Genomic DNA, 17,945 nt, shown 5'->3' on the forward strand with positions numbered 1-17,945 from the left:
AGACCTTCCCAGGAATGCCCCAAGACCCGGCAACCCACCCGCCAAGAAGCGTAACACCCCCAAACAGGCCAAAAGCAAAATCTCATACTTGCAATATTTCTGGGCCTTCGGTCCAAACGCGCTGCGTAGCTAGGCCATAAGTCGGGGTTGGCACGACGGATTTCCTGAAAAGCAAATGCAATCAAGATTAGAGTGTCCCAGCAGTGCTCCCAGACCACGAAACTCACCCGCAAACAGACGGAACCCCCCCTAAGAGCACCTCAAAGGCAAGCAAGTCATCAAAAACACAAAAAAAATTCCGCCTGGGATTTGGTCCAAAACACTTTTATCCGGTATTAGAGCTTCCCAGCAATGGCCCCAGAGCCGTCAACCCAGGAGAAAACGAGTAGAAGACCCCCAAACAGCCAAAGAGCAAAAGTACAAAAATGGGGACTTAGTCACTTTTTCACAAATTTCCCAAATCACTCCGCGCGCGCTCTGCAGCTAGGCCCTAAGTCCCCTCAGCCACCATGGATTTGCTTCAAACCTCTTGCAAAGTAAAGTATATATAGCCAGCAGTGCTCCCACACCACGAAACTCACCCACAAACACCAGGAAGCCCCCCAAACAGGCCCCCGAAAACGCTACATAGAGCAAAATGTCAGAAATAGCCCAAAAAAAAATCGGCCTGGATTTTGTCCCAACCACTTCTACCCGGTATTAGACCTTCCCAGGAATGCCCCAAGACCCGGCAACCCACCCGCCAAGAAGCATAACACCCCCAAACAGGCCAAAAGCAAAATCTCATACTTGCAATATTTCTGGGCCTTCGGTCCAAACGCGCTGCGTAGCTAGGCCATAAGTCGGGGTTGGCACGACGGATTTCCTGAAAAGCAAATGCAATCAAGATTAGAGTGTCCCAGCAGTGCTCCCAGACCACGAAACTCACCCGCAAACACCAGGAAGACCCCCCAAACAGGCCCCCGAAAACGCTACATAGAGCAAAATGTCAGAAATAGCCCAAAAAAAAATCGGCCTGGATTTTGTCCCAACCACTTCTACCCGGTATTAGACCTTCCCAGGAATGCCCCAAGACCCGGCAACCCACCCGCCAAGAAGCATAACACCCCCAAACAGGCCAAAAGCAAAATCTCATACTTGCAATATTTCTGGGCCTTCGGTCCAAACGCGCTGCGTAGCTAGGCCATAAGTCGGGGTTGGCACGACGGAGTTCCTGAAAAGCAAATGCAATCAAGATTAGAGTGTCCCAGCAGTGCTCCCAGACCACGAAACTCACCCGCAAACACCAGGAAGCCCCCCAAACAGGCCCCCGAAAACGCTACATAGAGCAAAATGTCAGAAATAGCCCAAAAAAAAATCGGCCTGGATTTTGTCCCAACCACTTCTACCCGGTATTAGACCTTCCCAGGAATGCCCCAAGACCCGGCAACCCACCCGCCAAGAAGCATAACACCCCCAAACAGGCCAAAAGCAAAATCTCATACTTGCAATATTTCTGGGCCTTCGGTCCAAACGCGCTGCGTAGCTAGGCCATAAGTCGGGGTTGGCACGACGGATTTCCTGAAAAGCAAATGCAATCAAGATTAGAGTGTCCCAGCAGTGCTCCCAGACCACGAAACTCACCCACAAACAGACGGAACCCCCCCTAAGAGCACCTCAAAGGCAAGCAAGTCATCAAAAACACAAAAAATTTTCCGCCTCGGATTTGGCACAAACCACTTTTAGTGCTTCCCAGCAATGGCCCCAGACCCGTCAACTCACCTGCAAAGAGGTAGAACAACACCCCCACAAGTGCTGAGTCTTTCTTCATTGGGCGTAAACCAGCCCTCTGCTTTGATGGAAATAGGAGTCTGGAGGAGGAGGATAGAGGAGCATGTTCTTCTGAACTTGTGAACCTGAGGAATGCAGACTGCAGCACCTTCTAATAAATTAGCAAACAAGTGAAGACAGTTCTGCTGATGGGCTTGTTTTTGTGATTATCTGATTAAAGTTTGAATTATATTAACTGTGCACAACAAAGAAAGACAGACACACAGGAATAAAAGTGAATAAGGATGAAAAAGAAAGTTATTGATTCGTTGTCTCATTTTCAGGGCTCGAAGTCGGTATCACGGTCCAGGAATAAGAATAAGGCTTCGTCATCATACTCTGCGAATTCAGCCAGGGTGAGGTCAGTCACAGTGCCACCTGACAGAGTAGAAATTCCCTCATCTATGGTGCTGGCCACCTCCTCTTCATCCGGCACGCTCTCTCGTACTCTTATATCTGGTGGTATGAGGTGCTGATTCATCTTGATCATTGTTAACCTCTCCACATTTTTGGGCGAGAGGCGGCTCCGTTTGGGAGTTACAATCCCACCAGCCGCACTGAAAACCCGTTCAGAAGACACACTTGCGAGTGGGCAAGACAAGTAGTTTAAAGCCAGGTTGGTGAGCTGTGGCCACAATTCTTTTTTCCCATGCCAATACGCCAATGGGTCAGAATTAACATAGACCTCTGTGGAGTCATTCAGATAGTCCTTCACCATCGACTCAAGGTCCTCCTCCAAGGTTCCTCCACTTTGCGTAGCTCTTGCTGTGCCTCTGACCTTTTGAGAACCAAACCCACGCAGAGCTAGCCAATCCTCTTCAGCCTCCAATGTTTCTGTTGTCTTTCGTGCAGATGATCCGGTTGCCGGTGTCTTTAACGGCTGAGAGGTCACTTGTGCCACAGCCACAGGTGCAGAAGTGGATTGTTTTGACTGGGGATGGCCTGCTGATGTACTGCCATTTCCTTCAATTTCCAGCCGTTCTGTTTCAAACTTCTTGGCTGACAAGGCTAGCCAACGTTTGTACTTTGTAACATCTTCATCAGCAAAAGGAAAGAATGCTCTGCCTGCCAGCGCCTTTTTGTAGCGTGGATCCAGAATAGTAGCACAAATGTAATGCTGTTCTGAGTGGATCTTTTGAAGACGTTCATCACCTTGTAGGAGCTCTAATAATTTCTCAGCCAGAAGCAAAGAGTCTTTCTTTTTGTCATCTTTTCGAAACACAGAACACACCTCCTTCAGTTGGTCCTCCAGCATGTACAACAATGGGATAGCTTTTCCCAAATTAGAGTCCTCCTTGCTGACTGCACGTGTGAAGACCTCAAAAGGACGAAGCATGCGTGTTAGGCTTTCAACTATGTTCCATTGCGGCCCACCCATCCTCAGCTCCTCTATACCCTCTTTCAAGAAATATTGATCGAGTTGCGTATACTGCTCATACAGACGCTCAAGCATGTAGAAGGTTGAGTTCCAACGTGTTACCACCTCCTGGATGAGTGCTTTCACTGGCATTTGACATTGATATAGCATGCTCCTCAGCTGCTTGCGGGCCTTAAAAGAATGCCTGAAATGCTTGCAAATTTTTCGGCAGTTCTCCAATACACTGTACGCTGCACTGCGTTTATTACCCAAGAATTTTTGGACAACCAGGTTTATACAGTGCGCCAAACACGGCACTCTGAAATAGTAACCGTCCCTCATGGCCTTAACTATATTGGAGCCATTGTCCGTGGAAACATAACCAACCTTGCGTTTTAGTGGGGACAGACAGTTAAGGACCTTTGTGTTAAAGACATCCAAAATGTTTTCTGCTGTGTGACGTTTCTCCAAACCAAACATGGCTAGTGTTGCATGTTTCCGAGCACCTTTAAAAACAATGTTAGTGTCAACACCTGAGTTTAGCTTTGCTTTAGCCCCTGAAAAAGAGACCCAGTGTGCAGTGATGCACATGTAATCAGCGCCTGCGCCACTGGTCCACATGTCTGTTGTCAGATGTATAGTGTGAACAGCACTCTTCTGCAAAGCTGCCCCAATCACCTTCAGAACATCTTCATGTAGTGCTGGAACCGCAACTCGGGCAAAATAGAACCGGCTAGGAACCTTCCATTTAGGGCAGAGCGCTGTCACTAATTCTAGAAAACCAACCCCTTCTACAAAAGAAAAAGGGAGAAGGTCCAGAGCTAGCATTTTAGCCAGCTTAGTGTTATACAGACGGGTCATTGGGTGGTTGCGTTCATATTGCGCTTCTGTAAACAACATCTTTTTAATGTTGCCCTGGACCAATGATTTACGGGATGATGATGATCTCTTCGACCCAGTTACGCTCGCTGATGAACTTTTCCGCATTGATGTCTCACTCTCTCCCACACTCTTAGTGTGGCTCCCATGGGGTGTGCTGCTGACATGGGAACTGGGTGTAAGTGAAGTGTTTGAATCGTCTTCTTCTACCTCCTCGTCATCAGCAGATGACAAATCAACGTTTTCATTACGTGCAATTCCGGCTTTCTTGACCGCCTCTAGGTGCGGAAACCATTCGACAGCGTGCCTTCTCTCAAGATGACCTCTCTGGCCTCCGGTACCATAGTTAGAACCAAGCTTACCACGACTAAATCGAAGCTTACAAAGGCTACAAATGGCTACGTTTTCCTTTTTTGGGCAAACACTAAAGAAGTCCCAAACTGGAGACTTGAAATGTCTTCGGGGGCCGGAGGAGGCGGCGATACTGGTGGTGGTGGTCCTGCTGCTAATGACAGATGAAGTGGAGGATGTGGATTGCCGAACTTCAGTACGTTTTGCACTTTCACCACCACGAATTGAGGTCGAGGACGAGGTGGGTACCTTCTTGCGAAGAAATATGGAAGCGGTAGGTTTTGGTGTACTACTTAACTCCAAATCTAATGATTCCATTTCCATTGCCTCCTCGCCGACATCATCATCACGCTCAGCAGCTTCTCGGGATAGGGTCAAAATGTCTCTTTGCTGCATGCCCGGTGGGGCTGCAGTGACCTTTGTGATGACTGGCTCGTCGTCATCGTGAGAGGCTTCATCACCAGCAGTATCTGTCACTTCTTGTTGAGCCTCATCACACTCCATAGGTTTGAGTTTTTGGACGACCTTCCTTTTACGCTTAGGAGGTACCGGTGTCAGATCATGGTGTGCCTCTGCCTCACTGTCAGACCGCAGTTGTGGTTCCCAAGACAGATCACTTGCACCAGAACGAGGTGGGCTTGAAGAAGATGTAGACACCCCCCTTGATCTTTTCCTTGCTAGGGATGTGGAAGACAATGAATGATCATCAGGAGGAGTGGCTTCCAATGATACCTCAGCTTCATTGTCGATTTCCAAATGTGCCCCTACTTCGGGAGGAACAACTATTGTGGGCACTTGTGAACGTCCATGCACCTTTGCTTGCGCATCTCCTTTTGCTGCCTCTCCTTCCACATGTACTTGGGCGTGTACTTGCACATGGTGTTGTTGTTGCGGCTGTGGTTGTTCAACACTTGTCAGATGAGTTACAACAACCTGTGTTGATTCAGGGACATTGCTGCTACTTTCTTGCGATGAGCCAACATCACTGGTCGATGGTGATTGGAGAAGTACACTGACTGCCTCTGAAGCACTCAAGGGCTTTGACTTAAGTTGGCGTGGTGGTGGAGGCACTGAACCCAATGGAGCAGGGGTGCTGCTCTCAGGTTGGTCCCCAGCAGATCCTGCTGCTGCAGGCGTACTTTTTTTTTTGCTCCCAAAAAAAGTGGCGGGTGGCACACCAGCCTCCTTGGTAACTTGCTTCTTCTGCTCCTTACTAGCAACTTTCTTGCTAGAGGAGCTACGGAGAACTTTCTTTGGGGCCATCTTCTTCAGAGCAGGTCAGACAGCAGGCCGCAGTTGCACGAATTGTAGAGTTGTCTGAGGCCAGACGTGACGTCGCGTGACGTTATGCTGCACACACACACCGCTGCAGGACTTCTTCCTGGCACTGGTGGTTCTCTTGAGTCTTGTGCACCTAAAAAAAATGGAAGACAGAGGAACATCAGTTCAGTTATAGAGCACAAAAAAATCGAAAAACACTGCAAAATCAGCACAATCCCAATCCATCCATGCCCTCCATAATGTTTAAATTCAAGACAACCCACAGAAAGACTAGGCCCATGCAAGACTCACTACCCCTGGGCATAAATAAAGGTTGAAAAGTAGGCAAAATGGTTGGAGGCCTAACAACAAAGCCTGCATTCAAAATGGCCACTTGCCTGCCAGCACATGGCCAGTGCCTGTAGCTGCACTCAAAATGGCCACCAGCCACATGGCATGTCCCTCCCCATGAACACCCCCAAAAATCGAAAAACACTGCAAAATCAGCACAATCCCATTCCATCCATGGCCTCCATGATGTTTAAATTCAAGACAGCCCACAGAAAGACTAGGCCCATGCTAGACTCAAATACCCCTGGTGAAAAGGCCACAAGTACAGGCCCAAAAATCGAAAAACACTGCAAAATCAGCACAATCCTATTCCATCCATGGCCTCCATGATGTTTAAATTCAAGACAGCCCACAGAAAGACTAGGCCCATGCTAGACTCAAATACCCCTGGTGAAAAGGCCACAAGTACAGGCCCAAAAATCGAAAAACACTGCAAAATCAGCACAATCCTATTCCATCCATGGCCTCCATGATGTTTAAATTCAAGACAGCCCACAGAAAGACTAGGCCCATGCTAGACTGAAATACCCCTGGTGAAAAGGCCACAAGTACAGGCCCAAAAATCGAAAAACACTGCAAAATCAGCACAATCCCATTCAATCCATGGCCTCCATGATGTTTAAATTCAAGACAGCCCACAGAAAGACTAGGCCCATGCTAGACTCAAATACCCCTGGTGAAAAGGCCACAAGTACAGGCCCAAAAATCGAAAAACACTGCAAAATCAGCACAATCCTATTCCATCCATGGCCTCCATGATGTTTAAATTCAAGACAGCCCACAGAAAGACTAGGCCCATGCTAGACTGAAATACCCCTGGTGAAAAGGCCACAAGTACAGGCCCAAAAATCGAAAAACACTGCAAAATCAGCACAATCCCATTCAATCCATGGCCTCCATGATGTTTAAATTCAAGACAACCCACAGAAATACTAGGCCCATGCAAGACTCACTACCCCTGGGCATAAATAAAGGTTGAAAAGTAGGCAAAATGGTTGGAGGCCTAACAACAAAGCCTGCATTCAAAATGGCCACTTGCCTGCCAGCACATGGCCAGTGCCTGTAGCTGCACTCAAAATGGCCACCAGCCACATGGCATGTCCCTCCCCATGAACACCCCCAAAAATCGAAAAACACTGCAAAATCAGCACAATCCCATTCCATCCATGGCCTCCATGATGTTTAAATTCAAGACAGCCCACAGAAAGACTAGGCCCATGCTAGACTCAAATACCCCTGGTGAAAAGGCCACAAGTACAGGCCCAAAAATCGAAAAACACTGCAAAATCAGCACAATCCTATTCCATCCATGGCCTCCATGATGTTTAAATTCAAGACAGCCCACAGAAAGACTAGGCCCATGCTAGACTCAAATACCCCTGGTGAAAAGGCCACAAGTACAGGCCCAAAAATCGAAAAACACTGCAAAATCAGCACAATCCTATTCCATCCATGGCCTCCATGATGTTTAAATTCAAGACAGCCCACAGAAAGACTAGGCCCATGCTAGACTGAAATACCCCTGGTGAAAAGGCCACAAGTACAGGCCCAAAAATCGAAAAACACTGCAAAATCAGCACAATCCCATTCAATCCATGGCCTCCATGATGTTTAAATTCAAGACAACCCACAGAAATACTAGGCCCATGCAAGACTCACTACCCCTGGGCATAAATAAAGGTTGAAAAGTAGGCAAAATGGTTGGAGGCCTAACAACAAAGCCTGCATTCAAAATGGCCACTTGCCTGCCAGCACATGGCCAGTGCCTGTAGCTGCACTCAAAATGGCCACCAGCCACATGGCATGTCCCTCCCCATGAACACCCCCAAAAATCGAAAAACACTGCAAAATCAGCACAATCCCATTCCATCCATGGCCTCCATGATGTTTAAATTCAAGACAGCCCACAGAAAGACTAGGCCCATGCTAGACTCAAATACCCCTGGTGAAAAGGCCACAAGTACAGGCCCAAAAATCGAAAAACACTGCAAAATCAGCACAATCCTATTCCATCCATGGCCTCCATGATGTTTAAATTCAAGACAGCCCACAGAAAGACTAGGCCCATGCTAGACTCAAATACCCCTGGTGAAAAGGCCACAAGTACAGGCCCAAAAATCGAAAAACACTGCAAAATCAGCACAATCCTATTCCATCCATGGCCTCCATGATGTTTAAATTCAAGACAGCCCACAGAAAGACTAGGCCCATGCTAGACTGAAATACCCCTGGTGAAAAGGCCACAAGTACAGGCCCAAAAATCGAAAAACACTGCAAAATCAGCACAATCCCATTCAATCCATGGCCTCCATGATGTTTAAATTCAAGACAACCCACAGAAATACTAGGCCCATGCAAGACTCACTACCCCTGGGCATAAATAAAGGTTGAAAAGTAGGCAAAATGGTTGGAGGCCTAACAACAAAGCCTGCATTCAAAATGGCCACTTGCCTGCCAGCACATGGCCAGTGCCTGTAGCTGCACTCAAAATGGCCACCAGCCACATGGCATGTCCCTCCCCATGAACACCCCCAAAAATCGAAAAACACTGCAAAATCAGCACAATCCCATTCAATCCATGGCCTCCATGATGTTTAAATTCAAGACAACCCACAGAAAGACTAGGCCCATGCTAGACTCAAATACCCCTGGTGAAAAGGCCACAAGTACAGGCCCAAAAATCGAAAAACACTGCAAAATCCGCACAATACTATTCCATCCATGGCCTCCATGATGTTTAAATTCAAGACAGCCCACAGAAAGACTAGGCCCATGCTAGACTCAAATACCCCTGGTGAAAAGGCCACAAGTACAGGCCCAAAAATCGAAAAACACTGCAAAATCAGCACAATCCCATTCCATCCATGGCCTCCATGATGTTTAAATTCAAGACAGCCCACAGAAAGACTAGGCCCATGCACCACTCACTACCCCTGGTCAAGGCCCCAACAACAGGTCAAAAATCGAAAAACACAAAATTTTACAAAAAAAAAAAATCGAAAAACACAGAAAAATCAGCACAATCCCAATTCATCTATGGCCTCCATGATGTTTAAGTTCAAGACAACCACAGTCCACCCACCACTGAGTACCCCTGGGGAAAAGGCCCCAAAACAGCCCAAAAATCGAAAATCCCAAAATTTTAGTTGCAGCAACTGTAATGCCCCAAACAAACTTACTTGTAAAATTTCTAATCCAACAGTGATCCAAAGAAAGTCAAAAAGGCCTCAAATCCAAAGATCCAGCAGCATCCACAAAAAGTAATCCTTCCAGGTCCACATCCGAATGAAAAGTGACCAGGAGATGGACAAAGCACTGGGAGGAGCCTGCTGAACAGGAACAGGAAGTTGAAGACTATGGGGCACTTCCTTCCTCCCACCCCCCTGCCCCACTCCCCAAAATGGACTCCTCGCTAAAAAAGTGCAGGCAAATGTCAAACTAAGGAGTTATTCACATAAAAATCATCATTTCTAGAAGGTTTATGCTGCTTGCTGGTGGATTTCTTGTGCAGAATTGCAAATTTATATTTTCGCTCGCCGCATCTCAAATCTCGCAATTGCGAAGTACCGCGAGACGTGATCTCGCCGTACTCGCGTTGACAAACTATCGCTGGCAAGCCGCGATGACGTAATCGCGCTCGCCAATTCCCGCGGGATCACACAGCAAGATCCAAAATGGCGCAGCACTCGCAAACTATCGAAAAAAACAACTCGGCAAACGATGATAAACGCCGCGCGCCGCAAAAATTGTATCACCAACGCCGCGAGCCGCCAAAAAAATCCGCTGCGTGCGAATTTGCGGATTTTGCGGGAAATCCGCAAATCTCGCGGATTGCGGATTTCCCGAAAATCCGCAAAATCCGCGAGCGGAACGGATTTTCCGCCCACGCTTAAGTGAATTCCGAAAGTCTTAAAGTTAGGATTTTTCTCAGTTTAGGAGTAGAAAAGTTAGTACTCCTAACTTTAGGACTCCTAAACTGAGAAAATTCCTAACTTTTAGCAGCCGGAATATATAATTCCACTCCTACCTTAACTCCAGAAAACTCTTAATGAGGCCTATATTAGAGTGTCCGCAATATTTTTGTTGACCACGTGATTGTGTAGAGATGGTAAACATCAATGAGACTGGTATTCTATATTTAGCCGCATTAGAACTGATGGGGTTTGCAGGATTATTTTGAAAAGAAAAATGCAAATACACATTTGTTAGAAAACAATTATAACTTGCATGAATAAAGGATGACAAGTAAGATATTTTCCCTGCTGTGCTTTAGGCTGTGTCAATGGATCCATAAACGTCCAAAAGCGCCTGAAGGAGCTGCTCGACACCAGCAGCATGAAGAGCAAGCGTTCTCTGCAGGCGGGCAGCACTCCCCCAAAGAGGGTCGGCTCCGACGAGTCCATCTTCAAAGTGCATAGAGGGGTCAAAACCTTTGATTTCTGCAAAGAATGCAACCTGCTGGTGACTGGAGGCCTGGACCGTGTTATTCGCCTCTGGAATCCCTATGTCCCCGGGTAGGTGATGCTCAGGTTATGTATTTTTGTTCACAAATATGTTTAGCATTGATGCCTGTATCTCGAATCAGTGACACATTCAAGGCTGGTGTTTTCAGCTACTTGTCTCCAGTGTGTCCTATGATGGGAGGGCGTCTGCTCGAGTTCTAATGGAATTAGAACCCCACTATGATTTTTAACGGTCATATATTCATGAATGTATGCAAATATGTATTTATTTATAAAGCTAAATATAATCCGAACCTGACTCTCGAGGTCTGAATAGAAGATGCTTAAACAATAGAAAATACGAAGAAGCTATAGATTACAGGCAGCAAGGTCATTTTGTCGGCTTACAGTGCGGATTTAGCACAAGCAGTTTCGAGAGAGCACGGTAACGGATAAAAACCGGACCGTCTGCAGAAGGCCCTATGTTGGGAACTCAACAAGGGGCAAAGAGAGCTCCATTGCAGTGCAGAGGAAGAAGAGAAAGTGAGAAGTGAATGTATGTTTTTGTACGTGCGCACATGTGCTTGCGCGCGTACATGTATGTATGCGTATGTACGCGTGTACTTCTGTGTACGTGTGCGTGCGTGTGTTGGAGGTGCTCCCGAGATTAGATTGTCCACCATGGGTTGGATGACTAAAAGCGGCCCTGGCAGAAATCCTCAGCCCAGTCCCCCTCCCTCTCGATCCTCGCGCTATCTCTCTTCCCATCCATCCATCCATCCTCTCTCTCTCACTCCTCACCTCTCTTCTCCCTCTCATCGCTCGCTCCCTTCATCACTCTTGATCTAACATTTGTGTTTTATTGTCAAGTTGTATATTGGGGGTGTTGTTTCACATTTTTGAGAGAACTACCAAACTGTAGCTCTAACAGTCTCCGCTAGCGCCTTGTCCAATGTGAGCAAGGGGGACGTTGGTGGCGCATCTGCAGGGCAGGGGCGGTGGGTGAGATTTTAAAGTGGTGGGGCACAAACTAATTAGCATACAGCACCGTAGCGAGCGCAGCGAGCGAGCCCGAACCCCAAAAGGGGGGTTTGGGGGGATTACCCCCCCCCCCAAGAAAATTTTGAAAAAAAAGAAGAAAAATAATGCATTTTCAAGCAAATTTGATAAAGCAGGAAGGTCAATAAAGCAATTGTGAAAGTGCAGTTATTACATTAATAGATGGCATAACATAGGTAGCTGCTTATTCAGTATTACCACAGAGTTTCATACATTCTGTCCTATTATGCTCAGGTGCTGATTCAGACTATAAGACTTTCATGGAAATCTCAGCTCTAAGAGTAGAAGAAGTTGCACAGCAGTGTAATGGTTGCCAGGCTCGTTCCGCAGGAGCGTCAGGAACTTGAAGAAAAGTCCACAGTCTTCCCCTACGGCCTTCCGACTCTATTAGACTCTAGAGTAACGAATGGCACGCAAGGGGAAAACAGGGAAACAAAACAAGGAAAGGCGGGGGAAGAAAAACATTCTTGCAACATACTGAATATTAGACTCTAGAGTAACGAATGGCAAGCAAGGGGAAACAGGGAAACAAAACAAGGAAAGGCGGGGGAAGAAAAACAGTCTTACAATATACTGAATATAAAAGAGGCAGCGCAATGCGCTGTTACCGTGATTCTGGTTGAGCTGAGCTTTGTACACACACTTCACATAGGTCCACGCAAGTACCCCAAATATAAATGGTATAAAGGTTTTCGTAATTTGCCAAGGGGAAAGTTTTGATAGGCAACACAAACAACGAATCGTTCACCCTGCGGGAGACAGGTCCGGCCAGTGAACAAAGGTGAGCAAATCTGTGTAGTCTCCAAATAGAACAAACACTACAAAACTTTTAAAAACAGAGATAACAATGCATTTCTTACCTCAATCAGAATTTTTTGTATTCAACAAACAAGTAGCAGCATTCACTTTTTGTAAATGAAATCCGCACGTCTTTCTTTCAGTGTAGCAAACTTGTCAATTACTTTCATGTTGAAGTCCGGTATCTTTTTAACTAGCTTGCTCTCTACAGGTAGCATTGCCAAAGCATTTAGTCTTTCCTCTAGCATGGTGTTCCTGAGGAATGTCTTTATGCGCTTTAAGGCTGAAAAACATCGTTCAGCTTCTACTGTTGTCATTGGAGTCGTAATCACAATTTTTAGTAAAGTCACTATCTCTGTAAGTGAGTTTTCCATATGCAGTTTATGAATTAACTCAGCAAAGTCAAGGCGCTTTTGGCCTTCCGGTACACAGGCATTCTGTAGAGTACAGATAGCTCAGTTCTCAGCTGCTCTTTTATGAGCATAGGATATGCTTCCACAGCCTGATTCAGAGCACGCTCAGGGAAGGATTCATCATATTGTGCAAACTCTTTACTTTGCAATAAAGTTGCACTCACCAAATGTTTTGTGAATGAAAAACGTTCTTTTGCCTGCACAATTACAATGTCACATACCTCCTTTCCAATTCGAACCAGAGAGGTGATGTTTTGTCTGCGGTTTGCAAAAATAGAATTCTCCGGCAGTTTGCTCTCTAAATCGTCAACCCCATCTCTCACTTTCATAATCTGTTGTACAAATGCAGATGTATTGGCTTTCACAGAGACAGTATCACAACATGCAGAGACAATCTCATAACTTCCTATTAACCCCCACACACTCTCCAACTACCTAACATATATTCAACCTCCTGATAATTAACCCATGCTTTATAGTACTCCATGCTACATACTTCTCAGACCTTTTTGCCTATCACAAGCTTGATGCACTCTTCATCTCAGAAACATGGTTCACTTGCACATCCTTGCACTGCCTAAACATCCTTGTTCACACAGGCTAGAGCATCCCTTACGCAGGCCAACATACATACAAATGGAGGAGGCCTTGCTGTCATCCATAAATTCTCCTGGTCCTGCACCATAGGCAAGCAAGTGAAACTCGGCTCCATGGAGCTCCTCTAATGACGCTTCTGACATAATGGCACTTTACATCTCATCTACAGGCATCCCATGCAGATTAAGAACTCTACTTATAACATCTCAGAACTCCTCACCACCTCATCTATACCATACACCCACACCACCCTTTTGTGTGACTTCCACCTCCCAGACAACGCAAGCTTGAAAAAAACGAGAGACACTCTCTGCAACCTCATTGACACACTCAACATGGTACAGCAAGTCAACAGAGCAACACATTCTAAAGGTCAAATGGATGACCTTGTCTTCTGAACATCATTAACAATCCAGTGCAAGCCACCCACACCTCTGGTCTGGACCAACCACTTTTCATGCTTACAGTGGCGGCCGGCATGGCCCACGGGTGGCAAGTGGGCGGGAGTGAGGGTTCACAAGGGATGTGGAGGGGGGTGGCTCGGGGGAGGGTACACTAATATAAACATTTTTATCTACCTTGCCGCATGGTCCGGCGTCACTGCTCCTGATCTCCTCGAAGAACTGGAAGCACAGCCAGGCCCCACTGACTAATCACAACGCTGCAAGCAGCGTTGTGAATCATAGGCACCCAGGCTCCCCTGACCAATTACAACACTGCAATGCACCTTCAGGCCCACCTCCTAGGGTCCAGAACTGGGGGGTCACCAGTTGGCAGGGTAGAACTCACAGATGGTAGAGTCAGGTGCTGGGTTCAAGGTTGTTGGAGCCTTCTGTCTCTGAGGCTTTAGTCAGGAGGCCAGCCAACTAGCCATTGGAGTCACTCTGGGGTCCTAGGTTCAACAGATGCAGGTCCAGTACTCTCACAAGTGCCAGCAAGGCAACAGGGCAGCACAGCAATCCTTCAGAGTAGCAGTCCAGCAGAGTGGTAGTCCTATCAGCAGGACAGAAGTCATTCTTCCTGTCAGAATAGCCACAATTCCAGAAGTGCACTGAAGAGTTGGTGTCTTGAGCCTAATATTTATGGCTGAGCCTTTCTTTGATGTGGGAGAAGTTTTTAGAGGTTTCCCTTTGAAGACCGCAGGCATTACGCCTTTCCAGTCCTGATTCCAGACTAACTACAGTACCTATGCAGCCCTTTGTGATTAAGTAGGACACAGCCTATTCAAGTGTAAGAAGCGATGGGCCCAGCTCCAGCCTTCAATCTTGCCAGTGATGGCCCATCCAGGCACACCTACGCCCTCTATTGTTTATGGCTGTCTGGGAGGATCACACAAAGCCCAGCCATCAGCTACACTCAGTCATGTGACCTAGAGACAGGCTGCAGCACTAAATGGCTAAGGCAGGCAAATGCATCTTTCTAAATGTGGCATTTTCAAAATTGTAATTTGAAATCAAACTTCACCATGAGAGAGACGTTTTCATTACAATTCCACAGACATCAAACATAAACTGGCAACCTGCTCCCTTTTGGAAATTATTACTTATTAAATGTAATAAGGTAACTCCAATGTTATCCTATGTCAGAAGCAGGCCGTGCAGTAATGAAAAGCAAGGGTAAGAGTTTTTCACTACCGGGGCATGTAAAACTAAAAGGTACACATCCAACTTTTTAAATACACTACACCCTGCCCTCTGGACTTTCAAGGGCCTACCCTTGAAGTTGAAGTTTGGGGTACCATTGGGGTGATGTATGTGTATTAAAAAGGAAGGTTTGGGTTTGGCAGAAGGTTTATTTTGCCAGATAAATTACAGTTTAAAACTGCAGAAACAGGCTGCAATGGCAGACCGTAGACATGTTTAAAAGGCCACTTATATGGGTGGCAGAATCAGTGATGCAGGTCCACTAGTAGCATTTATTTTACAGGCCTTGTGCACAGGTAGTGCCAGTTTCCTAGGGACCTACAAGTAAATTAAATTTATTGGATTACATTTCGCGCATGACAATGGCTCCAAGCAAATTAATTCTCCCAATTTCCCATGGAAACTACCCCAATGTCTCTGGCAATGTAGAGATTGCTGCTGATAATTTCACCCAGTGGACAGAGTACACCTCACTGCCTCAAGTACCAGAAAAAAAGGTAAAAAGTAAAAGACATCATACTACTGCTCCTTGGTTCTCTGTGGAATTAAGGACTATGAAACAGGCCTGTAGAAGGCAAGACTAGCCTTTTCTTCACCAACAAAATAGAGATGGCAGCTAATTCTTCTAAATAATGATTTTCTACAGTAAAAAAGCTCACATTGCTTCTCCACCCGAGCCTACTTTCCACAACGAAGCTTTCTGTAGCTCAGTGACCAAAGCCTTCCATCCGAAAGTGGAGGATGTTTTTAACACCTTTTCATCTATCCCACGTTTGTTAGGACTAGATAATTCCTCCCCAAGACATCTAATCTGAGCACTCAATTTAGCCTCTTTGTACCCCCTTCTCATTTGGAAGTAATCAAGCTTCTTAAAGATGCTAGATCAGTTTCACCAGATGATCCCTGTCTACCTGGAATGGCCATTTCGGCAGCCAATGTTATTGGCCCCAAGCTGGCTGTCATCTTCCAGCTTTTCTGTACCACAGGTTCGTTCCTTTCCGCCTGGAAGTGTCGGGATTGTAAGCAGCGCAAGAACAGTCGCGCGCCACTAACCTTATGGATCTGGCCAGCAGGAACGATGGGATGAAAGTCCCCTCGACTTGTCTAAACACAACACCCAGGGGTGATGTGTTAATCACCTTCTGAGTGAGTACTGCGAGAAGCCGGGAGGTGAGAAGGTGTAGGAGAGCCGGAGTTTGGGATGCAGCCTTCTGGGTCTGGTCTGAGCGATCCACGAGAACTCGGTTGAGGGACGTACTGCAGCGTGGAGAGACAAAGGGCAGGTATGAGTACCTTGTCTCTTTAAGGCCACTTCCCTCCCCTGGCCCCGAGTTATGACACTTACCAGAGGTAAAGCTCTCTCGTCGTAAAACGAAAACAGGCCGTTCCTCAATCCGAGATAACCGGATAGGTGCAGAGAAAGTTATAGTCACTTTCTCCAATGGCGTATCTCCCAATGAGGCTCTTCTACCCTCGAATACAGAAAAGTATTTTTTCTTAGTAGGCTCTTTGTTCTCAATAAATCTTGGGGACAAACTTGTTGTCAAGGGGTCTATAACAAGGAAATCAAGTAAGAACTCTTTCTTACGCAAATAGGGAACTTCTGGGGGACAAAGGAAATCAGAACGCGTAACACGCGGAATGCTAGAAAGAAAGTAAAAGACTTGGATAGAAGAACGAGCCCGTTCTTCTTTAGGTATACTTGCGACTTGTAGGAATATTTCTCCTATCCTCTGACCTCGCAGGCTTTTCGTCGGCGTGGGCTTGAGTGTCTGACCTCGCAGGCTTTTCCTTGGCGTAGACTTGAATCCGTTGACCTCGCAGGCTTTTCATCGGCGTGGGCTTGAAAGTTCTCTGACCTCGCAGGCTCTTCGTCTGCGCTGGGTTTCTAGGGTATACATCCGGCGGGGACAACACCATCCGCCAATACCAAAACCACAATAACAATTGTCAAGCGACTACTTGCTGCAGGGGAGGAGTTTATATAGGATCAGCCTTTTTTCCTGCCTTCCAAAGCCGCTTTGCCTTCTGGGACATGTAGTCCGTTTGGAGAGATCGCACTATTCTACATTTTCTCCTTCTTGCCGTGGTGGCGAGAGCGATCGCGACAGAACCCCCTCTCGAGGACAGCCGTCCCGGCGGTTGGCCCGGCTTACCAGGGAAACGCTCGTGGAATTCAGCAACCAGATCCGGGCAATGCAGATGGTCCACAGGTTCCCATGTCCTGTCCTCGGGCCCGTACCCTTTCCAATCGACCAGATACTGGACCCTGCCACGTACCATACGAGAGTCCAGAACCCGTTGAACCTCATATTCCTCTTGGCCTTCCATCTCCAAAGCTGGGGGACGCTTCGGCAACCGCATACTCAACGGACAGGGCCGGAGGAGGGACACATGGAACACCGGATGGATAGACCAAGAAACAGGCAGGGACAGTTTCATGGCCACAGGATTCACAACCTCACAGATCCCATAAGGATCGACAAACTTAGGCTTAAGTTTATTTACCCCTTTCAGATGTATGTTACGTGTGGAAAGCCACACCTTGTCCCCCACCTTATAAACTGGCTCTTCGGACCTCCTCCGGTCAGCAAACAGTTTATGAGCCGCTTGTGCAGTCTCCAAACAGTTCCGAGCATCGATGAGGATGGCTCTCAAATGAGCATGATGTTCATGTATGGTGGGAACCAAGGATTCCGCAGGCCAGTTGAACGGAAGCATGTTCGGATGGAAACCGTAAAGGCAGAAGAAGGGAGAACACCCCAAGGTGGTATGAACAGCATTGTTATATGCAAACTCAGCCAACCACAAAAGTGTGGTCCAATCCGTGGCATTCTGCATGGAAAAACAGCGGAGGTACTGCTCCAGTGTCTGATTTAGACGTTCGGTTTTACTATCTGTCTGGGGATGGTAGCTAGATGATAATCTTGCGTCAATTTGTAAGATGGCACAGAGAGCCTTCCAAAAATGGGATGTAAATTGCGTG

General features: G+C 46.8%; 1 protein-coding gene across 1 annotated transcript in view; it reads left to right on the plus strand.

Moving 5' to 3' along the window:
* LOC147728404 (cilia- and flagella-associated protein 337-like) overlaps nucleotides 1-17,945 on the plus strand; it is a 378,048-nt gene that overhangs the window by 150,274 nt on the left and 209,829 nt on the right. Inside the window, exon 9 of the mRNA XM_086963279.1 lies at nucleotides 10,281-10,521. Within this exon, the coding sequence (XP_086819405.1) occupies nucleotides 10,281-10,521 (241 nt within the window). The remainder of the gene's footprint in view (nucleotides 1-10,280; nucleotides 10,522-17,945) is intronic.

Source organism: Lissotriton vulgaris, chromosome 3_1, assembly GCF_964263255.1.
Source record: "Lissotriton vulgaris chromosome 3_1, aLisVul1.2, whole genome shotgun sequence".
NCBI lineage: Eukaryota > Metazoa > Chordata > Amphibia > Caudata > Salamandridae > Lissotriton > Lissotriton vulgaris.